The sequence below is a fragment of the Meles meles genome, chromosome 2 (genome assembly GCF_922984935.1).
Source record: "Meles meles chromosome 2, mMelMel3.1 paternal haplotype, whole genome shotgun sequence".
NCBI lineage: Eukaryota > Metazoa > Chordata > Mammalia > Carnivora > Mustelidae > Meles > Meles meles.
The window spans coordinates 62,880,302-62,905,386 of record NC_060067.1 but is presented as its reverse complement, the minus strand read 5'-3'; the positions used below and the strand labels follow the sequence as shown (position 1 = coordinate 62,905,386).

The following is a 25,085-nucleotide window of genomic DNA, read 5'->3' as shown; positions in this document are numbered from 1 at the left end:
CCGGTATGACCTCAGTAGAAAACAAGAGTTTACATGGAGTGGAGGGTCAACTGCAGACACCATTGTCACTTCAGTGGATCCCTGACTGCCCTCGGTATAGGGTCCATACCATGCCAAGGCTCTCTGTCATGGATACTCTCATGTGCCCCATCTCCTGGGGGCCCGAGGGATGTATTGTCCCAGCTACTGGGCATGTTGCTTCTAGACAACTGTCGGACTTCTTTATCTGAGTGAGGAAGTGGATGAATGAATGAATGGTGGAAGCACATACTTCAAATACATCATGCATGAATTTGATATTCTCTAGAACACCCCTACAGTAACTAACTAACAAACTAACTAACACGTGAGACATAAATATATTTAAGTCAATTTTGGAAAAGAAGATAAGAGGGTAAAAACAAATACGCAAGTACAGCCCTTTACTATTTTCAGCTTACCCTGTATGTTTTCTGACTTCTTGCCTAGCGCCTCCTGCTAGATACCTGCCCCACGCAACTGGCCAAAGACCTTGCATTTTTCTTCAGGGAGCTGCTGACTGAGATGTAGAGGCAAAGTGAGTGCAAGCAAAGAGAGAGTGAGTGGGTATAGAGAGGATGTCTGGGGAGGCCTGGGAGAATAAAGGACACATTTTGCAGGAGAGTCACTCAATTTACATCTGGGAGGTAGACCTGTTGGGGAGGGAGGTCATTCCAGGCAGAGTAGGCTACTGGACAGGGCCAGGGAGGCAACAGTGTGGAAGGAGATGGGGTTTAGAAAGGAAACCCAGGCCATCTGACTTTGCTAGTCTGAATCCTGACACTGGCAGTGTTGGGACCTGTATGAACTTGGGCAAGCTTGGAATATTTGAGTTTCTTTTTCCCCATCAATTGAACAGAAAGGAGAAAAGGAAATTTAAAAAAATACAAAAAAAAACAAACAACAAAACAATGACCCTACCCATCCCACCAGGCTGCGCTGTGATTTCATATCTGGGTGGCCCTGGGAGAGTCAATTTCTTGAATTCTCTGTCAACTCCCAAGTGGGAATCCATCTATCTGCCCTGATATTCTTACAGAGCTGTAGGGAAGGCTAAGTACAACAGTAGACTCTGAAGGTCTCTTAAAATGTTAAGTGCTGCTAAGCGGTCAGTCACAATTTAAAACTTTTTATTTTAGTGGGTATCTGTAAGTCCATATTGCAAGATAGCTGGCATGTCTATCAAACACAAAACCCAGCTCTATGCACACACACATAGGCAGACTCACAGGCGTGATGCTTGAAAGTGTCTGGTCTACCTGTCAGATGTAAATGTCCTGGATCTTGACTACTACGTGATCCTGGCCTCATGTTTCTCTTTGCTGATTATATTTGACTCACATCACCTGGAGAAGCATGGATCCTCCTGAAAGGAGCAGATAGCTCTTCATAGTTTCTTCTCCCTGGGATGGCTGCAGGGGGAGGAACTCCTATGAGATTCCGTCTTTAGGTTCTCTTCTCCTTTCAATCAATTACTCTAGCAATAACCCCATTGACAAATGCCTACTGAACACCTACTCTGTGTTAGGCTCTGTGCTATGTACTGGTGACATAGTCTTTGCCCTATGGAGCCTGCTGTCCAGAAGCAAGAAAAGAGCTTATTATTATTGTCTATAGGAAATGATTTCCTTTCTCTTACCTATCACTGCTGGCTCAGAATTTCCTGCTGCCACCAGGATCGGTGCAAGTGACAAAAGACAACACACAAGGAGAAGATACAGTGCCACATGCAGACATATAGTCACAGGCTGGTCATAGGGTGGAAGCGTGTAACAGCATCCCCACAACCTCAAACTCCCTCCACTTTCTGATGTACCCCTAAAAAACATTCAAGATTAGGTCATGGCAATCCACGGTAACAACACAACTGTAAACTTTTAGTGTCCCAAAGCAATGTCTAGATGTCGCAGAGAGAAATCCTACTGTGACAACACTGGGCACCACCCACACCAAATATCTTGTGGTTCCTCAGCTCTTTGATCTCTTATGTTGTTTATAACCGTAGGTCCCTAGGTCACGGTACTCGGAAATCCCTTATTCTGCTGTCAACCCCGATGAGCTTGGCTATGTGCAGCGGGCCTGATGCTTGGTTTATGTGTTGAAGAAACAGCCATCCTGCATTTCTGTCCAGGCATTTTACAGGATGACAACCTGCTCACACTCAGAGTCTGGACATTGAGATAAGCACTTGAATTTAGGATGAGTGCCACCAATTTTTGCTTTGTTTTTCCTGGGGGCACTTTTCAAATAACCACTTAGAGTCAGCCCTTGAAAAGTTAGTGACCTCTGCCCCAATCACCTTATAAATAGTAGGTGTAACTCTGCTCTCTTTCTCCTGCACTCATGACCAGGGACAGAGAACTGCTTCCACCCCTGGTTCATTGAGTCCCTATCCTGGGATCTGTACCTAATAAACCTTGTGAGTTATCTCCTTTGTGTGACCGTATTGAAATTGCACCTCCAATCAAAAGGGCCCTGGGCTTTTCACTTCCCCAAAGTGGGAGCTGAGACACCAAGGGAACTACCTGCCCACCCCATAGCAGCTCGTGACTCCTTAGCCAGCAGGTCATAATCTGCATATTCTTAATTTAGCCTACCAGTCCCAGGATTTCCAACACAGTTTGGAAGAAGGGACTGGAGAAGGTCAAAATGTTCCAACATAGAGCAGCATGTGGGCCACGCAGGAGTAAGAAGGTGGGAGGGGTTCATATACGGTGGTGGGCAGAGGGAGAAGCCAGTGGGGTGTTGGGAAACTGAGCACTGGAGGCACGGGGTAGGGGATAGAGCAGCAGGGAAATGTGGCCCCATGATGGATGTCTGCAGATGGCGAGCACTAAACTGTGGCTGGTGGTGAGTTTGATGTCTCCATGCTCCTTTACCCCTACATCTCCAGGCTTTGCTTCACAGAACAGGCTTACTCCAGCTGTTGCTATAGTGAGAAGTGGGGACACTCTCAGGATGATGGTGGCTCATATTTACTTATGTGCTCTCATAATAACTTAATATTGTGTTTATTAGGTGTCAGGGCCTCCTCTGTTACATCCCATGTACTGACTCAATTACATCTCAAAACTGTTGTGCTGATATCATCTCCATTTTCAGATGAGAAAACTGAGGCACAGTTAGGCTTAATCATTTGTATGAGGTCTCCCCTCTAGTAGAAGGCAAAGTCCAGGGTTAGGCTCAGAGAGCTTATATGCTGTAGTCCAGAATGGTGGAGACTCAGTGGGGAGACCAGGGGGAGGCAGGTCTCCCAAATTCACTTTGGAAACAAAATTTAAGAGGGCATCAAAAAACTCAGTAGTAACCAAACTGAATATGGTTAGATAGCAATCTTTTTATTTCCTGGGATTGTGCTCATGACCTGAGCTGAAGGCAGACACTCAACCGACTGAGCCCCCCAGGTGTCCCTAGGCAGCAATAATGTAAAAAAAAATCAAAATTAATGGAAAAAATCAATTATGAAAAAAAGTCACATTTCAAAATAAAGGCCATGTGAGCATTACTGACTCTCTTTTTCCCACTGACTACAAATATAGCTTAGTGCAATACTAAGGGGAGACACATATTCCTGTTGATTTTCAGTTCTTATCCTCCACTCTGAACCAGAGATAGTTCTGAGAAGTTACTTATGCTGAGATTTGTAAAATTCTTAGGTAAGGCTATAAACTGCTAAAACATGAGAAGGGTGTTCATGCCAATCCTTGCTAGTTCTCAAGAAGGTCCCAGCTTATGGCAGGATAACTGTCCCAGGTTTGTTTTGCTTGTGGTACTCAAATCTCTTCCTTAAATAAATCATTTGATTGTGGTAAGAACATGAGATCTGCACTACTCCTAACAAATTTCTAAGTGCACAAGACAGAATTGTTTGCTGTAGGTACAATGCTATGCAGCAGACCTCCTCTAGAACCTACTCATCTTGCTCAACTGAAACCATACCTATTGATCAATAACTTCCCTTTACTCCCCTCCCCCAGGCCTTCACCATTCTACTCGCTGATTCTATGATTTTAACTGTTTTAGATACCTCATGGCAGAAGTTCTTTTTTAGGGCTGAATAGTATTCTGTGGTCAGTATAGACCACACCTTATCTATCTATCCTTTCTTTAAGGACATCGAGGTTGTTCCCATATCTTGGCTAGTGTGAAGAGTGCTGTGAGAACTTGGGCCACAAGTGGAAGTGCAATGAATGATGAAAATTCCCTTTGAAAGACCTTCCTTGATCCCCTTATATCTGGGCTCGGGCTCTGGCTCCACCCAGAGGTGGCAGAAGTCCTCTTCATGATACCAAGCACCCAGCCCTTGTTGTCTCTCAACAGCCAGTGATGTGGTGGGAAGACATGGCTAAGAGGATGATTGACAACGTGCTCCTGTCACTGTTTCAGAGTTTCATCAGTGTCCAGCCTAAAATAGAGTTCACTTCACACCCGCAAAGTGAGACTTTGGGGGACTTTTAACCCTGTTGTGCTAAGATTCTATATGCATCTTGAAATATCAATCTCTCCCTTTCTCAGGGTAGGAACCTTACAAATCAGCAGAGTTAAGAAGCGGCGTAAGTGCTTGTTTACATACTTAACTGCTTAACTTTGGAGACAGTAATACGTTTAACCCTCATTTAATCCTTAGGATGATTTTATGACATAACACATGTACCAGGTACATATTGGGCATTTTAAAAATGGCGCACATGTGCACACATACACAAACTTTGCATTTTTATATAAAAAGGTCTGTTTGGAAATTTTCAAATTCTAATTGCATTTTTTAACTTTAATGCTTCATTTAAACACAACACAATCAAAAGCAAATTAGAGGCTGAACTGTGGAAAGTGAAGGTTTATTTTCAAACCAGAGAGCTCTGGAAGAAGAGACTGTATATGGCCCTTATGTGTCAGCTGGGGAAATAGACCCAAGCCTTGAGGTATTAAGTGAAATGGTCCAATAATGGGTTTTCAGGACAAGTTATCAGCTTTGGAGCAGATGTGCCCCAGCAAATCTGTTTTGTCAAGAAGAAATTCCTTACCGTTGTTGAACCTGAGCCAAGGAAGACAGAAGTAGGAGATAGAAGCCGGCCACCAGGCTCTGTGCCTCCTGGCAGGGAGCATGACTTCCTAGCCTCACTACTATAGTCACGCTTGGGAAGCCTGTCTCCTCCAGGCCATGCTGCTGTGACAGCGGAAAGCTGTCTCCTCCCACCCGCTCCTTCCTTTTTTATAGGTAAAGCTTCAAGTGTTTTCATGGGCAAATGAAACTCTCTTTGACTCACAGAACCTTAAGCAGCCAGCATTCAAACCATTATTTCTAACCCGTAATTGTCCACCAGGATGGACTCAATGCATTTGTTTTTACAGGAATGGGGTTGATCCCAGCATTATTTTCAAGTCCATAGACTTACCTACAAGAAGAAATTGCTGAATGAAGATTCTTGTTATTAAAAGTACACCGAAGAAAATATATTTTTCTTTCTTCCTTTCCTCCTTCCTCCCTCCCTCCCTCCATTCCTTCCTTCCTTCTTTCCTTCTTTCCTCCCTCTCACTTTTCTGTCTGTCCCCATATTTCTGAGAGGTAAGTATTATAATCACCATCTCACAGAGCAGGGAGTTAACTAAAAAAAAAATGCTTCATTACAAGTGAGCCTACGGCTCACTTATAAGAGACACTATTCTTAGCGATAGCGATACAAAAGTAAAGAACGCTGACATGTTAGATGCCCTAAAGCCCATAGACATTTTTTTTCTGATCCTCAAAAGCTAAGCTTGGGTGAAAGTTTGTACAGAAGGAACACCAAGACATGCTCATTTCACTACCTTCAAACGTGCCAAATTCACTTGTTCTGCTGTGACCCCTCTCTGGACATGAGTTCTTGGCAGTTTCCCCTTCTGCCTAGGTCAGAAACTTGAAGGATACATCATTGTGTTTTGTATGTCACTAGCATCCTGGTGTTATAGGACAGGCTCCTCAACCTGTTACTGATCTTCCCAGCAAAGCATCTCATCCTACAAATTATCACGTAATGACACATCAAGTTGTTTTGGTTCCACTGAACTAATTAAGTCTTCCCCACGTGTTATCTCAAGTGACATTAGAGGACTGCTATCTTGAGACACCTCTGCTTTATAAATGAGGAAACTGGGCAATTTATCTGAGTCTCAAATGTCAACTAAATTTTGGAGCTGTTACCATCTATGGCTCCAAGTTCAAGGAACAACAACTAAGGGGCACCTGATGCTAGGCATTTCCTATGTACTTTATGTACATTATATAGTGTAACCCTTATCTAGATCTAGAAAGTGATGGGGGAAAGATTGCAACTGTGGTCTGGTTGATTTTAAGGTTTAATCTCTTTTCACATAATCTTTTTTCACAGAGACCATAATCATCTATCTTCATGATCAAACATACTGCCATTTCAAGTATCTGACATATGAAAGATGGTGGAGAAAATTGGTACTATTATATTCTTTTCAGATAAGGGATTCCAGGACTCATAAAGATCTTACATGGATTTAAAGAACTTGTGAGTGGCAGAGAGAGGACAAAGACAGACTTTCTGGTTCCCAGTCATTGGTTACCCTATTATCCTAGACTAACCTTAGTGCCCAAAGCTTAAAGTAGCTAGGTTTTATTTACTAATAACCTTCCAAATGCTGAGCTAATACCCTTATTTTCATCCCTCGGAGAAGGGATGTCTAGTTTTCCTGGGAGGACAGAAACAGTGGTCTTCCCTGGCATAGAAAAAAAACAAACAAACACATGTTTTTCAGAACTTCCTAAGTACTTTCAGGCTAAGAAAGAATTTCCTTCCATGTATATACCTGAAAAACTGCTTGTCTCCAATATAATACTTCCCACCTGACCTTCCAACCTGAGTAGATATAGGTGCCTTTACTTCTGTGCTCCTGCATTGCCCTTCACTTTCTGCTGGTACTTAATATGTACCACGGCTTAGAAACTCCTTGTTTACTGGTTCGTTGCAGTAACAGCTCCACTGGATTGTTAAATTTGGGACTGAGATGTCTCCATCTATTTGCCTCTAGCAACCAGCATGGGGCTTTTTACATAGGAGATAAATGGATGAGTGGATGCACAAATGAACAGACACTGAGCTGGATTAATATATAGGCAAAGAAAATAATAAAGGATTGCTTCAACTGAAGTCTTAATTTAGACACTAACTGAGCCTATTTCAATGACTGAATTATAAAGAGACAGACAGCTGGATCTATCTACATACGCATATATAGCCTGAATAACCTTCTATTCATCAACATCAACATTATGTACCCATATAAAAATTGTCCTGATCCTACATGCAGAGATCACTGTTAACATTTTAGTGTGTACCCTTTTAGACATTTTTATACCTAGAATGGCACAATGATCTTTGACATGGACATTTTTGTCTCCTTTTACCTTTTTTTCTGTACCTCTGTGACTTATCTTTGTATTTCACATGAATGTGCTCCTATTTTATAATCAGAAAAAACAGAGTTCTTTAAAAATCTTATTCCTTGGGGCACCTGAGTGGCTCAGTCGGTTAAGCATCTGCTTTTGGCTCAGGTCATGATCTCAGGGCCTTGAGATTGAGCCCCATGTTGGGCTCCCTGCTTAGCTGGGAGTTTGCTTCTCCCTCTCCCTCTGACACTCCCTCCAGCTCATGCTGTCTCTCTCAAATATAATCTTAATAAAAAAAAACATTTCTTATATTAGAAAACCTAGTTCTTATTAGGTGTTCTCTTAAATTGAGGTCGCAATAGCTGTTGAGAAGAGCTAAAACTCTATAAAGGATTACTATATTCAAGATAAGATTCTAAGCATTCTACACATATAAGGTTGTGATTTAGCAGTTAGGACAACTTAATGAGATTAGTGTTATTATTGCCTACACTGTACAGAAAAAGAAACTGGAATACACATAGGTGTAGTAATTTGTTTAATGTCACACAGCTGAGATGTCACCAAATATAATTTGACTGATTAAGAAGAAGGGGAACACCTGGGTGGCTCAATCGTTAAGTGTCTGCTTTTGGCTCAGGTCATGATCCCAGGGTCCTGGGATCAAGCCCCATGTCAGGCTCCCTGCACTGAGGGAAGCCTGGCTTCTCCCTCTCCTACTTCTGCTATTTTTGTTCCCTCTCCGGCTGTCTCTCTTTGTCAAATAAATAAAATCTTTAAAAAAATTTCAAAAGGTTCTCGTGGGTGGCTCAGTGGTTTAAGCCTCTGCCTTTGGCTCAGGTCATGATCTCAGGGTCTGGGATCGAGCCCCGCATCGGGATCTCTGCTTGTCAGGGAGCCTGCTTCCCTTCCTCTCTCTGCCTGCCTCTCTGCCTACTTGTGATCTCTGTCTATCAAATGAATAAATAAAAATCTTTAAAAAATTAAAAAAAAAAAGGAGAAGAAGGGCTGAGCTAACACTGGTGTTTTTCATATACATTACCTATTTGATCCCTATTTTTATTCCATGAGGTAGAGTAATATTGTCTCCTGCTGATCCAGGAAACTGTAGCATAGAAAGGTGACATTAGTAATCCAGTACTCTTGTCTTAACAACTAGCATAGCCCATGTAACAGCCAAACTCTATAATCATTCCATAACAGTATATATATATATATATATATATATATAGGGCTGTTCATGTATTTTGAATCTATTTATTGATGTGTTTATTATTTGTTTTCTTATTTACGCATAAAAAAATTAATCTGTCATGTGCACATGAACCTATTAATACGTCTGGGCACTTGGCAGGCATTTATTAGCTTTGCACAGAATGCTGTTTTCCCAGTTTAATGGATAGGGTAACCCCTGAATCCTTTATTTCTGAAGATTAAATCTAATGAGCTAATATATTCAAATATGAATAGCACAAAGTCTGGCATGTAGGAAGAGCTTAATTCATGATCATTGAATGAGCATTTGCAAAAACTTTGATAAATCACATCAAGCAAAGAACACACCAATCCAAGGGATGTGTTACTTTTCTTTTTTTTATTTGAAAAGTTATTTATTTAGGATATTGTAATACATATGTAATTTGTCAGCATTTAAAATTATGTTATTAATTCTTCATTCATTCTAAATAAGTATTTTGGGGGCGCCTGGGTGGCTCAGTGGGTTAAGCCGCTGCCTTCGGCTCAGGTCATGATCTCAGGGTCCTGGGATGGAGTCCCACAGCGGGCTCTCTGCTCAGCAGGGAGCCTGCTTCCCTCTGTCTCTCTGTCTGCCTACTTGTGATCTCTCTCTGCCAAATAAATAATAAAATCTTTTAAAAAAATAAGTATTTTGTAGGTAATATTATGTTTTTTTTAAATTTATTTATTTTTTTCAGCGTAACAGTATTCATTGTTTTTGCACAACACCCAGTGCTCCATGCAATACGTGCCCTCCCTGTTAACCACCACCTGGTTCCCCCAACCTCCCACCCCCGCCCCTTCAAAACCCTCAGGTTGTTTTTCAGAGTCCATAGTCTCTTATGGTTCGCCTCCCCTTCTAATTTCTTTTTTTTTTTTTATAAACATATAATGTATTTTTATCCCCAGGGGTACAGGTGTCTGTGAATCACCAGGTTTACACACTTCACAGCACTCACGATTTACTTTTCTTTATATAAAAATAAGAACATCATTGATAAAACAGAAAACTTGGAAATTTTCTTTTATTCTATTTTTAGTTAAATTTTTTGTCAAAACACAGTTAAAAAAATTGAATTCCATACAGAGAATGGGAGAATGTCTTTGATTGCTTATAGCATAATGAACTAGATACCTGACTGAATCTTGCACAGAAAGCAGCTTTGAAAAAACAACTAACTTTGCAATCAATTTCTGGGAAAAGTAAGGACTTCCCAGAGAGAGCCCAAAATCTGAAAGAAGATTAGAACTCAGCGATGGAAGTGGAGCACGGGAGCCAGCTGTCTCTTTGCTGGAATTGCTACTACAGGGAAAATGGTCTTTGATTTTCAAGACGTCACAGAACGCAGTGGACTTGAAATAAGGCTCAGATCACCTACACTATGGAGAGTCTAGTGTGAGAACCCACCCCAATATAAACTGGAGTGTAAACTGATAGAGCCTCAGTTGAAGAATGAACTAGAGAGAAGCCCACTTTCCCACTCTCTAAAACTGGTGCAGAGTGAAGAGGGCAGGGCTTCTCCCCTGAGAATTCATAAGTACACATTGGTTTTTAGCCTAGAATGCCTAAAAACCTTCAAATTGAGAAGGTAGAGTAAATAAGTTCTGTTTTTTTAAATTAATTTATTTATTTTTTTCAGCATAACAGTATTCATTGTTTTTGCACAACACCCAGTGCTCCATGCAATACGTGTCCTCCCTATTACCCACCACCTGGTTCCCCAACCTCCCACCCCCGCCCCTTCAAAACCCTCAGGTTGTTTTTCAGAGTCCATAGTCTCTTATGGTTCGCCTCCCCTTCCAATTTCCCTCAACTTCCTTCTCCTCTCCATTTCCCAATGTCCTCCATGTCATTTGTTATGCTCCACAAATAAGTGAAACCATATAATAAGTTCTGTTTTTGCAGTTCCTTCAAGCATTTGACAAAAGTAAGCACAAATCCTCTCTAGAGGAGCTTACCTTCAACCCAGGCCTGAATGAATTCCCACAAAATAATTTTTTTAAAAATATTTTGTTTGCTTATTTGACAGAGAGACAGAAAGAGAGACCACGAGCAGGCAGAGAGGCAGGCAGAGAGAGAGAGGGGAAAGCAATCTCTCTGCCAAGCAGAGAGCCCGATGCCGGGGTAGATCCCAGGACCTTGAGATCATGACCTGAGTTGAAGGCAGAGGCTTAACTCACTGAGCCACCCAGATGCCCCCCCCCCAAATTAATTTCAAAGAAAAATGAGCATACACACAAAATCAGAAAACCCTTAAAATAACAAAGAACCAAAGTAAGATGGAAGAAATAATAGACAATGGAATCATCTACTCAGTCTTTAGATATTAAACTTATCAGACAAAGAATATACACCAAGTGTGTACCTCTTATTTATTTATTTATTAAATATTTTGTTTGTTTATTTGTCAGAAAGAGAGAGAGAGCACACAAGCAGGCAGAGAGGCAGGCAGAGGCAGAGAGAGAGGCAGGCTCAGCCCTGAGCAAGGAGCCCGATGTGGGAGTCAATCCCAGGACCCCGGGATCATAACCTGAGCCGAAGGCAGCGGCTTAACCCACTGAGCCACCCAGGCGTCCCAAGTATCTCTTATTTAAATAAAAAATAAGAGGCTTCAATATAAGGAATTTTTCTCAGAAATGGTGAAAAACTTCAAAACAGAGAATCAGTATTCAATGTATCCGAAGAAGGATAAATAAGAAAAAATTCACACCTAGGTACAGCATACTGAAACTGTAGAAAACCAAAGACAAAGAGAGGAACCTACAGGCATCCAGTGAGAAAAGAAATATCATCTTCACAAGAATGGCAATTGTATTGATAATTGATTTTTCAGCAATAGTTAATGACAATAGTGGTTGACAAAAGAGTGTAGAAAAATAACTCCATGGTTTGCATTGCCAGTCTGGAATTACATGTTGAATGAAGATATCATTATGAGAATGAGGGCAAAATAAAAAAAAATTTTTTTTTTGGCACCAACAAATGTTTTCTTACAATAAGCCTTCACACACACACACACACACACACACACACACACACACACACACTCCAAATTCTATTCTTCATACTGAAAGGAAATTGCCCTATAATTGAAGGCAATGCGAATTCCCTTAAAAAAAAGTCACAGAATAATATGGAGACGTTTTCTATGACCGCCATACTATGAGGGAAATCAGTGACAAAAAGGCAATTTAAAAGAATGCAAATTTATTTGGAAAGTAGCAAGTCATGAGTCAAAGAGTAAATGGTAAGGAGAATAAAGCAATTTAAGACACAACAATAATGTAGAAATATAGAAGTGAAATATTAGAAAAGGAGAAAAGCTAAAATTTAATCACTGATGCACTAACTTTGTAGATTGGTGATATAACAAAAGCTTCATGCCAAGAACACAGACAGAAGGAAGTAGCAAAGATCAGGAGTTACCAAAATAGAGCATGGAATTACAACAGAGGAGTAATACGATTTACACCCCATGGCAAGCTTGATCTGAAATAAAAGGGAAGGAACCACAGTCAAAATTAGAAGAATAAATGAAACAAGATGGGATTGGGAGGGAGACAAACCATAAATGACTCTTAATCTCACAAAACAAACTGGGGGTTGCTGGGGGGAGGTGGGATTGGGAGAGGGGGAGCGGGCTATGGACATTGGGGAGGGGAGGCGAACCATAAGAGACTATGGACTCTGAAAAACAACCTGAGGGTTTTGAAGGGTCAGGGGTGGGAGGTTGGGGGAACAGGTGGTGGGTAATGGGGAGGGCACGTTTTGCATGGAGCACTGGGTGTTGTGCAAAAAGAATGAATACTGTTATGCTGAAAAAATAAATAAAATGAAAAAAAAAAAAATTAGAAATGAAAAAGGAGACATAACTAAGGATGAAACAGAGGTTAAAATCCTAGAGGAATATTAGTGACAAACATGTACTTAGAAAAATATGTACAACCAAAATTACCTATGAAGGGCTATTAACCAACAATGATACCTTCTATAACTGACACTGAATCAATAGTTAAAAATCTCCCCCCAGGGAAATATCTGTCCAAGACAGTTTTATCACTAAAGGGACAAATTACTCCCTACCACACATCTCTGTTAAGAACAGAAAAATTGGTAAAGACCCTAACTCAGTTGATGAAGCTAGCACGAACCCAATGCCAAGTCCAGTGAAGAGAGGAAGAGACAAGACTATAGGCCATTCTCACTAAAGCCCATTAATAATAATTCATTGGGCCAATATGTTGCAAAATAACAAAACGTCATGATTGAGTTGTGTTTATCTCAGAAATTCTAGTTTTGTTGAGAATTAGAAAATCTATTAATGTTAATCTGGGGACCCTTCAAACAGAAGGGGAGGGAAAATATACGTAATCATCATAACAAACCAATGATTAGATTTCACATTTATTTATAATAAAAATAAACAGACTCCTGAGGACCTAGTGTCTTTAATCTGGTGTTTGAAGTGTACCAAAATCTGGAAATGATCTCTTACGCTTTGTGCTGAAACCCTGAAAGTATTCCCTTTAAGATTAAGAACAAGGATGCTCCCTATCATGACTTTAAATTAGCTTTGTTTTGGAGGTTCTAACCAGGACCATCAGGCAAGAATAAAAAAAGTATAAAAAATGAAAAGAAAGAAATAAAATTCAATTATTTGCAGATGATATTGTCATCTACATAGCAAACCCTAAAGAATAAACTGACAAATGAATTATAAAGCATGAGCAGGCCAGCTGTATATATATATCATCTCTAAAAATGTATTGGCAGCAACAAACACAAAAACATGGAATTTTGATATCTTGATTTATTATTTATTTATTTTTTTGAGAGATGGAGAGAGCACGGGGGTTGGTGGGTGGTAGAGGGAAAGGGAGAGAGAATCTCAAGCAGACTCCCAGCTGAACACAGCCCGATGTGGTGCTCAATCCCAGGACCCTAAGATCATGACTTGAGCCAAAATCAAGAGCCAGGCACCTAACTGAATGGGCTACCCAGGTGCCCTGCTAACAAGTATTTGAAAAGATGCTTAAATGCGTCTGTCATCAAAAAGGTAAATTAAAATCACCCCCTGCTGGGTAGAAATGAAAATTGCCAGTCTGGAGGGTGGGTGAGGTTCCAAAGCAGCTGGGTCACTTACACTTGTGGGCATGTGCAATGGCCGGGCAACTTTGGAAACTATGACTATGTCTAGTAAAGTTGAAGGTGTGCCTGCTCTGTGCTCCGGCTATTTTAATTCTGAGAACATACCTCTATATACAGCTAACTCTAGAGTATCTGTCCCCAGCCTAGAATATATGCTCCAACAAACTAGAATTTTCCTAGCATCACTGGTGTAAACAAAATCTGGAGAACAATCCAATGTCTGCTGACTAGACAGTGGATAATTAAATACTATTTTATGCACATAAAGAAATAGTATATAGCCATGAAATCAAAGGATTTATGGCTATCCACTATAGCATGGATTATCTTTGGAATGTAAATTGGGGCAGTCATTAAACGGATTGGAGAATAATGGCTAGTACTTATGGAGCCCACACTGTGTGTTCCAGGCAGCACTTCCAATGTCTTACACAAATGAGCTCCCCTTCATGAGAAATGGGTACTGTTATTATTTCAATTTTGCAGTTGAGAAAACAGGTACAGAGACATTTACTAACTTGCTTAAGATTTCATAGCCCATAATTGGAAGAACCAGCTGTCAAAAACCACATAGTCTGAGTGCAAAATATACCCTGTTGTATGATTTTTGGGGCGCCTAAGTTTCAAAACCAAGCAAAACCAAATGCATTTTTTTTTTTACTGATACAAATACACATGGTAAAATGAAAAATTAAAGTAAGTAAGGGATGAACACAGGATTCAGGACAGTTTTTCCCTGTGGGGGTGGGAATTTGTGATCACAGAAAAGTGGATGCAACTTCAAAAGCAGTGGTAATTTTAAATAGCAGAACTTTTTTATTGTTCTTTATGCTTTATGCATATTTATGACTACTGTTTTGTTTCTAATCAATATTGAAAGCAATTGAAGAAACTAAAGGAAGAAAATAAGAACTTGCCAATGATGGCAGAGGAAGTTTCCTGTTTCTTCCACATAACTTATCTTGGATCTTTGATGGAATCCTCAGAAAAGTCCACAGAAGAGTATCTGGATGTAGAATTTTCATTATTCAAAGAATTTTTGTTCAAACAAACAATGGCAACAAATAGTAGTCCGAATTCCTCTAATTGCAGCCTGTCTGAAAGGCAACATCAGTGGAGTTTTTAAATGTTGCTATTCCAACCCAGACCTTTATCTCTTTCTGATTATAGATTGTGGCTCCTTTTTTTTTCCCCCCACCAATAAAGAGGTGTGCGAAGTAGAATTCTACTATCCATCATAAGCCACCAAGAAATTCTCTCTCCAATTACTTAGATTTTAAGGAATAAAAATCAAATTATCAGTCAATTTAAAGTTACCCCTTTGTATTATATCCTTATAGAGTTCTTCCAGCTGTGGTGGTTACTCCATCCCTGCTCCCTCTTCTGTTTGCTGCTTAGTGACGTCGCATCAGCCTCTAAGCTCAGCTCAACTGCCACTTATTCTGTGATGATGTCTCTTCTACCAGCCACTGCCCTCCTTTTCCAAGACTTGCTCCCAGACAAAATAACCCTGTGTCCCTTTAGCACTTCACACATACTTGGGGCAAAGAACACTTTATTAGCATTCTGTTTGCCCACTATTAGTTATTTATTGCCATTCTCATCTAGAATGGAGTTCTTTAAAGTGGGATACCAAGTCATAAGAATCTCTAAATTATATCCTGAATATTCAACAGCAAAGGGTCTTGTATGAAGTAATAATTGTGATAAAAAAATAGTAGACAATATCTATTCTAGACATCTATTGTTACATAAATCATCACTCCAAAGCAGTGGCTTAGAAATGAGGATTTATTTTTATCTCTCCAGGCTCTCAGCTGGGTGGGTTCCTCTGAGGCTCTGTCTTGCTGTTACATTTGGTTGGTTATCTCAGAGCTGGGCCAGGCTGAATGCCCAAGATGGCCTTCCAGCTCTCACGTCTGGTGCCTGGTGCCCTTTAACCTCCCTGGCTCTCCATGGGGGCTTCTCTCACATGGCTTATACTTCTCATGGCATGGTGGTCATAGCCTATGACCAGTGGAAGCCAACTTCCAAAGGCAGGAACCAGAGCCGCCTGGCTGTGAAGCCCTGTTCCCAGACTTGGCACAGTTGTCCCTTCTGTCATATTCCATTGGTCAGTGCTGTCACAGGCCCACACACATTCACTTCTGAATGGGAAGTATCCAGGTCACATTGCACTAGAGCATGTGTCATGTTCGGAAAATACAATCTGCTATAACATCTGTGGAGTGCCCCCTCCGTGTCAGACACAGTGCTAAATATATTGCATATATATATATATATATATATATATATATATATATATATCATATATATATATATATATGATTATATTTATTGAGAGAGGAGCAAAAGAGAGTGCAAACAGCAGGGGGGAGGCAGAGAGAGAGAGAGGGAGAAGGAGAAAGAGGCTCCCTGCTGAGCCAGGAGCCCAACTCAGGACTTGATCCCAGGACCCTGAGATTATTTCCTGAGCCAAAGGCAGATGCTTAAATGACTGACCCACCACAGCACCCCATACTGCATATATTAAGTCACTTAACCTAACCCTTCTCAGGCTTCTTTGAGATAGCCACTACTTCCACTTACTAGATAAAAACAAAACAAAACAAAACCAAAACAAACAAATAAACAAAGGCTCAGAGAGGCTCATTAATTGCCTTAAATGTCACAGCCAGTAAGTAGCAGAGCTGATAATCCCAGTAGATGACTCCAGAGTCCACTCTCTTAATCACGGAAGTGTTTGGCCTCCTTGTTGTGAGAACTAACTAAACATTTGACTTTATTACTTTCCTCTTTGACTAACTCAACAGAATAATTTTTAAGCTCTTAAATTATGTATCTTAAAAAAAAGGAGGGCACGTGTTATGATCAGCACGTGGTATTATACACAACTAATGAATCGTTGAACACTGCATCAAAAACTAAGGGTGTAGGGGCGCCTGGGTGGCTCAGTGGGTTAAGGCCTCTGCCTTCAGCTCAGGTCTTGATCCCAGGGTCCTGGGATCGAGCCCCACATTGGGCTCTCTGCTCCACAGGGAGCCCGCTTCCTCCTCTCTCTCTCTCTGCTTGCCTCTCTGCCTCGTGTGATTTCTCTCTGTCAAATAAAATAAAAACAACAACAACAACAACAAAAAACTAATGGTGTAACTGTATGTTGCCTAACTGAACATAATAAAAAAAATTGGGAGTATGTATGTGAAGGATACATGGAAACTCTGTACTATTTTGCAATTTTTCTGTAAGTCTAAAAGTAGTTCAAAATTAAACGTTCAATAAAAGCCTACTTATTTAAGAAACAAAGACAAATAAAATCACTGAAAAAAAAAATCCCACCCCCGTCCAGAACAAGTAATGGTAAAGAATGGAAAGTGAGAACAGAACCATACAGGATGCCCTCCTACTCTTCTACTTGATATTTGGCTTGTGCTCTGGTTTGTGACCTGATCTGTCTTCACCAGGAATACTGGAATTCTGTGTATCCAGACCTCTGGGAAATTCTTTTTGCTCTTTCTAATGAGTACCTTTTTCTAGATTCCTGATTTTTGATCCCAAATCAAGTCCCTCCACAATTTTGAAAACTTTTTCAGTGTTTTGGTATCAGGAGAATTTGAACATGACCAAAATTTTCATGAGGCCCACTTTCCTCTCTTCCTGTCTCTTATTGGTGGGGGAATGTTGTGTATATGGAGACTAGAACAAGTGGGTGACTAGTGGTTTAGACTTCGTGGAGGACTGGACCTTGCTTTCCATTTCTCTGCACATTTACACACTCAAATACTATGCAATTATTATAAACTGCCATTGTGGGTCAGGTTCTCCAAACACTGGCCTGGCTCATGGGACTTCCCTGGGGTGGCTGGTTTTGTGTATTTCCAGGTAATAAAACACAGTATCTTAAGACATAGAGGTATTAATAGAACTTGTCAAAGTGTTGTTTTCTAGCAGTGGGAGAATATAAAATATGACTTGTCTAAATGATGAAAGACTGTAAAGCTATGGAAAAGACTTTAGAAACACTGGAAAACAGTTATAATATATTAACATTAAAAAATAGAATGCATAGTTTTATAAGAAAGCTTAAAATATGCCTATAACGCTGACCACTTTTCAGTTGTTCTGTTAAGGTATTTTCCTTTGTATGGATGTCTTTGTATTTCTAAATTTCCTACAATGACTATACATTACTGGTATGACAGCAGTAAACTCAAAATAAGTCGTAGCCTTGATGTTAAAGGCGTAAGCATGAAAACTCCAACCTTGTGGCTAGTCAGCAGGACACTAAGTTTGGTCAACTGGGAGTTTCCTGAGTGGCGGCCGGTGAGTGAAGTCAGGTCGTTCCTTCACCAGCTGGTAATTTTGCCATTAAGGGGAAAGAAGGCTATCTTGGACTTCTCCATTGGCCCATCCCCACCTATCTCCATGAGTCTCAGGGCCAGCCGTCCCTGCTGTTCCGGCACAGGAACCACCGGCCATGTCTGCAACCTCTGGCAAACGCTCGCCCTGGATCTCAGCTGTGTTTCTCACAGCTGGCAGCTTTTTAATTACCAGCCAACCAGGAAGCTGAATGGTAGCGATGCGACTCTGATGGCACCAGCGGATGGGCCTGGTTGGCCCGGGAGCTGGTTCATAATTACTTCTGGGGAACTAGGAAGGCAGCCACACTGCTGACTCTGCTGGGTGCAAGACTCTGATCTCGGGAGGCCAAAATTGCAGCTTCTCGTTTCCCCAAGATTCAGTGGGATTTACACTTATGAATTTCTGCAAATCAAAACGAAGTTGTTCCCCGAGGTTGAAGGCAGGGGTTGTTCACCTATATCATGGAGGAAAATAATGACCTAGAGTTTACTGGGAGTTTTATCATGCATACATATGGAGGGAAATGTCATTTATGGGCCATCTCCTGTGTACCAGACAGTGAGCTGGGCTCTTTGGAGAGAAGCTGATATCCATCCCCACCCAGCAATTGAGTGGCTTTTATCATGCAAGTTTCAAAGAGAAAAATATGTCTCTCATAAGCAAAACAGTCGTTCGATTTGGGGATGTGTCCCTGATGAGAAATACATAAAGATGATATTCTTGATCATCATGAAACAGTTCAATATGGCACAATGATCATGGATTTTGGAATCCAACACCTGTGACTCTAGCTGACTCTGAATTGGGAAACATGTTACCCTGGTTGCAGTCTTATGGGGTGACCTGGGAGTGGGGTCTTGTGCTAAGTACCCACACAGTGTGGCACAGATCCTCATGCAAATGGCTAGTGGTGTGCCGGTCTGTAGGCACTCTCGGTTTGTAGCACTGTTTGTCATTTACCCTTCCTTTCGCACAAGCAGACTGTGCACTTAGATTGGAAAAGTATGGCAGGGGACATTGTTATTTCTTTTTTTTTTTTTCCCCATTTTATTTATTTTTTCAGCGTAACAGTATTCATTGTTTTTGCACAACACCCAGTGCTCCATGCAAAATGTGCCCTCCCTATTACCCACCACCTGTTCCCCCAACCTCCCACCCCTGACCCTTCAAAACCCTCAGGTTGTTTGACATTGTTATTTCATTAGCGAAATGTACAGGGTCAACGAATAACACAGCCTGGAAGCTGGCTTTGTTGTTGTCAATACAAAGAGGAGCGTTCCTCCAATTTTTAAGCTGACTGCCTCAGAAGGTAGTGAGTATTCAAGAAGATTCTCAAGTCTGGAGTTACAGCCATGGGTAGCAACTTGAATTCCATACCTCTAAGACTCTCTCTAACTCCCAAATTATTTTATTGGTTTGCTTTGTTTACCATCAACTCTTGCCCAAATAAAGGAATATGAAAGACAAGTTTCCTAAAACAAGAGAAGAAATAGTGAGTTGTTGTCAGATAACTTGAACGAACCTGTGTCCCTGTTTAATAATAGACGGTCATGATTTGTTTTACATGCGATAGGACACACAGCATTGCATGCTAGGACCAGAGTGACACAGCCTTCTCTCATACTCCTAGAGTATAAAGTTTAAATTGGCAATAAAACTGCCTCATAAACTTTATGGGTAACAACTGAAATGTTCAACACCAAGGTCAAGATAAAATAAACCACTGGATAAAATACATGTCTGCCATTCCTTATCCAAATTCCTTAGGGCCAGGGATTCAGAATATTTTGGATTTTTGGAAAGTAGTATTGTGCATGTAATGATACCAGCAATTTCACCTGTAGGTTTTGGAGCAATGCCTGGTCATGAAACACACTGATATTTCTGCTGTGAAACATGAAGATATATTAACAGTAAGTGGGATAAATGAAGAGCATACATAACTTCATTTCATTGTAGGTCAAGTTTTACTGCCAAATTAGTTACAGACAGTTTTTAGTATTTTGGAGGCTTTGGCTTTGGAATCATGGTTAAATGATTGTGAACCTTGTTTAAGCATGAGCCTTAAAACACTGTGATTTTGAAGAAGGTCATAATGTGGGACCGTGCTCATAACACAAAATGGTGTGACTGAATGAATGAAAACAGCAGAAGTGTTAAAAGTAGATTTGCTGAAATTTTAATATATTACACAAGGATACAGAAATATGACTTCAGAAACCTGCAGCAAAATAGTGGTTATATTTGGATGCTAAGATAAATGGTGACTTTTGTTTCATTCTTTGTACTTTTATATATTTCCTAAAATTTCCATGAAGACTGAGTAATTTTAACAATGAGCAAAGTCAGTTAGCCATCATACCTTTTCAGCACAGTTCAAAGTGTGCACCACAGGGGCGCTTGCCCCCATCAGTCTCCAATCTGGGATGTGTTGAGTGTGTCTCCCTCTTGAGATCCCAAAGCAGCCTGGCCAGGGTAGGGCATTTGCTTACTATAAGGGCCCAAAGGCAATCACTCCCATGACCTCCATCTCTTTAAAAACACTTAGAGCTGTAGCACCAATGTTCTTATCAGTTCTGTTCAGAATGATGAAGATATCCTGGAACCAAACGCCAAGACCCCTTCATCCAGCCCCAACGGAGTAGGTAGGTCTATCTACTCTACTCTAACAACACCGATGCACTCCAGGGAGTGGAACTTTAGGTACTTTGACAGATTGTTCAGGAGGCTGAAAGTTTGTTGCAGGGAGAGGAAATATGAAATAGCCTGCTAATTTCAGAAGGAATTTAGGACCATGATATCCAGAGTCCTTAGCATTGGTGGTGCTCTCCCATCACTTTTTGTGTAAGACTAAAATGATCTGCACAACATACAGCTAATGCTATTTGAGGGTAGGGACTAGAACTTTCTCATCTTTACAAGGGAGGTCCCTAGCTTGAAACCCAGTACAGTGTATACTCAGTAAATGCTGTTGACTGAACTAACACATTAATAGGGAAATACATGTGCACATACTTGTATTGTGCATATATGTATACATACATGTGTGTGTGTAAATGTGTAATTTATCTCTATACCATCCTTTCATTTGTGTTCATTCGTTTGTTCGTTCGTTCATTCGTTCATTCATTCATTGTAAAAGTGCCCAATGGGAGACAGTAAGGGACTAGCTGTAGTTACAAAGGCCATTTAGAATTCCAGGTTAAAAAATTACAAGGAACTCCAGGTTACAGAGTTGCAAGTACTCTTGCAACAGCATTTTGCAACCCTAGCTGTGGATAAGACTGAGTTGAGCATTATAAGTAAAGTCAGTGTCCAGGCATTCTGATTCCTTTGGTCTGGGGGAGGACACTGAAATTGCTTTTCATTTGGAGCCTTGTTGATGATCCTATTGTTCAGTCAGATTTAAAATCTACTGCCCTGGTCTAATGATTTTCACAGAGAAAGGAGTGCTCCCTCAAGGCAGAGCAGGACAAAACGTGTGTGTGTGTGTGTGTTTGTGTTTGTGTATGTGTGTATATGGTGGGAGGGTCAAACATTTCCAAATTATGCTCTTGCAACATCCCATATGTGACTGCCTTCTCTGAGTCCTATCTTGGCAAATATTGTAGCTGCTTCTCAAGCATGCCAGGAGGGAGAGTGCTCTCTGGGTCACTGTTCTAGCCAGGTGTGTCTCAAACTTAAATGTGGCTAGAAATCAACTGAGGAGCTTGTGAAAATACAGATTCTGATTCAGAATCCTAAGAGGAGAAAAGGAATATTTATGAAGTTGTGGTTATGCAGTCTGTCCTCTGGGAGGTTCACATCACACACGATTTTAATGCTGAACTCTTAAAGCCTCCTTTTGGAAGCCTGATGAGATGAGATCCCCAAGAGGTCAACTGTCTGACCAAAAATCAAAGCTACCTAAAGTCCTCATAAGAGGGAGACACCTCTCTTCTCGATGCAGGAGATTGTTGGCATAGTGTGGAATCACAGGGAGAAACAGAAGCAGGGATGCAGGGTAGGGGCTCTCAATCACAAAACCAGTTGGAAACTTATAGCAAATACTGCTGAGATTGTCAAAGTAACCCCATAGTGCCCCCTAAGAAGGGGGTGGGTCCGAAAATAAAGCATGCCCTAGCAGGTTGAATGACAGCCCTAAATATTTCCATGCCCAAATCCTAGGCACTTGTGAACATGACCTTATGAGGAAGAAGAGTCCTTGCAGATGTAATTAAGTTAAGGATTTTGAGATGAAATCATCCTGGATTATTAGAGGGACCCTAAACCAAATGACAAATGTCCTTATAAGAGAAACACGAGGGAGATCTGAGCCAGGCAAAGTAAGAGAAGGCATAGACACAGAGAAAAAGACCAGTGAGAGTGGAGACAGTCAGCAGAGTGATGTAGGCACAAGCCGAGGATCACCTGGGACCACCAGAAACTGGGGACAAGGTGGTGGTAAGAAGGGGTTTTCCTCTGAGTCTTTGAAGTGAGCAGGGTGAAGATGTACCTGTGAACATCTTGATTTTGGAATTTTATCTCTGTGAACTCTGAAAGAACACAGTTTTTGTTGTTTTAAGCCACCCAGGTAGGTGGGAAGCAGATGCACCTGCCTTACTATTCATTCCACTGACACAGACTTTATTTGTTTATCTTACAGTGAAGCTGCTGACTGCCATGTCCATCAATGATTATAGTTCATTGTCTTTGTCATGTGACCCTGATCAGCCAACTCTCTGACCTACGCTGGCCTCACCTGCCCAGCCCCTGCCTTCCTCAGTTTCCTGCAGAGCGGGATAAATAGAATTTGGAATCAGACTCCAGTTCCAGCCCTGGCTCCATCCCCACTTTCTGTGCTGTCTCAGAGGAGTCACTTAGACCAAGAAGCTGATGCCCAGAGAAGATGGTGGTGCCTGCCATCTGGCCACACTAGCCACCACACTCGTAAGATCAAAGAAAAGAAAGGCGTCCTGGCACCTCACACCAAGGAGATGCTCCATGAGCTAGATTCTTGAGCCAAAGGCAGAGCCCACCTGTGCATGGCAAGAAGAGATGCAACAGCCCCAGCTTCTACATCCCACAGGCCTGGGCCTGGCTGTGTGTCAGTTTGCCCCCCTCCAGATACCTGGGGGCAACTGGGACAGCTGTGATGCTGGAACTGCCGCCTCCGTGTCACTCTGGACACCAACCCTGCCTGCAGCACCCACCTACGAGACCCAGGCATCACCTGGTTACCCTGGGCTGTCCCCCAGGCTCCCTCCAGGGCCAGGAATCCACCTAGAAACCAGCCAGTTAGTTCTCCTTCTCCAGAACAGACCCTGTTTTCTGGAGGGAAGTCCAAATATCAAACAGCTGTAAAATGATGGAGCAAAACAAGGGATCCACAATTCCTAACTCTGAAACTCATGTTCTATCTCACACAATGACAGTGAGAATAACAGCACTACCCTTCCAAAGGGCACAATAAAGCAAAGTAGATTGATTTTCAAATTAGTACATCAAATTTTTTCAATTAAAAACATTTTTTTGTGTGTTTTGCATTATAAATATCTCTTACGAATTGGAGGTCTGCTCTTTTTTATTTATTATAGTCATAGACATCAGGAGCAGGATGGGTATTTTTTGTGGAATCAGATACACATTAGGATACCCTAAACTGACCACTTCACCCCTCTGGGTGCTCCTCAAAGAGACAGCTGGACTCCAAGTTCTCTGCGGTGGGAACAAGTGTGACAACCATGGTCGCTTTGGTTCTACCTTCAGGCAATGGGGTGTAACACAATGGGTGGTATTTTGGGGTGGTCTTCTAGCATTCTGGTGCTGGGGTGTCTTGTCCCTGTCCTGGCGGCACTCCCATGCTGGGCAAGAACAAGTGGACTGCCCACAGAAAAAGCCGGTGCTATCGGAAAGATGCTCAGTGAACACGAACACGCACGTCCTCGACCCCAGACTCTCCGGCTTGGCCCTGACACCGGAAATGCCCTTCTCACGGGGGTGCGTGGACACCCCTCTTTCCTCCGCCAGGAGAGGGGAGGTTGGGACTCACAGCGACGTCATGGTACTTACTGTCTGTTCATAGTTCTTGGCGCCCCGCAAATAAGAGGGATCTTCAGTTCAGCCTGTAGAAACAAAAAGTGAACTCGTTACTGAGCCAGACACATCATGTTTTAATTCTGGTGAACGCTACTGTCGTTTCTTGTTAAAATGGGACACAGGTGCCAGCTAAGAGGAAGTGATGGGGAGAGAATCAATCCAGGTCGATAATTGGTTTATTTCTGGAGCGGGGTGGGGGAGGGGACTTTTCCCTGACATGCTGTCCTCTTTCTGTCAGGATCCATCCTGTCTGCCCCGGGGAGCTGAGCACACACATCCTGAGTCTGGTTTTCCCGAGCGTGCAATTGTGTACTTCCCCTGGGCACCCAGGACGTGTTATCCCCTGCTTGGAGGGGAGTGCGGGGGTTCTGCTCTGGGCGCCTGTGCTTGGGCAGGAGAAGGAATGCTTCTCCTTTCCAAGCGTGACCTGCCATGAAATATTTATTGGAAAGCTCCAATTCCATAGCACTTGGCACGGAACACATTTTATTTGTGGCTTGTATTCACCCACATAGGAGAGATTATTAACTCCGTTTACCATATAAATTAGCCGTAGAGACCCTGGGAGTATTCAGTAGGATCTTTACATCAGTGATTACATTTAATCTACACAAAGGCCCTGGGGGTATGAAGGATATTGCCCATGGTATCAGTTGGGGTTCTAGCAAGAAACAGTATGCTCAAATTGATAATTTAGAGAAGTTTAATAAAAAGATGGTTTAAAGGTTATGAACAGGGGTGCCTATGTGGCACAGTGAGTTAAGCCTCTGCCTTCCGCTGAGGGTCCTGGGATCCAGCCCCACATTTGGCTCTCTGCTCAGCAGGGAGCCGGCTTTCCTTTCTCTGCCT

General features: G+C 41.7%; 1 protein-coding gene across 2 annotated transcripts in view; it reads right to left on the bottom strand.

The window, feature by feature from the left end:
- Positions 1-25,085, bottom strand: part of CLNK (cytokine dependent hematopoietic cell linker) — a 168,869-nt gene that overhangs the window by 130,660 nt on the left and 13,124 nt on the right. For both annotated transcript variants that reach the window (XM_045984963.1, XM_045984972.1), the window contains exon 2: positions 24,210-24,262. In XM_045984963.1, the coding sequence (XP_045840919.1) occupies positions 24,210-24,220 (11 nt within the window). In that variant the 5' untranslated portion in view covers positions 24,221-24,262. The remainder of the gene's footprint in view (positions 1-24,209; positions 24,263-25,085) is intronic.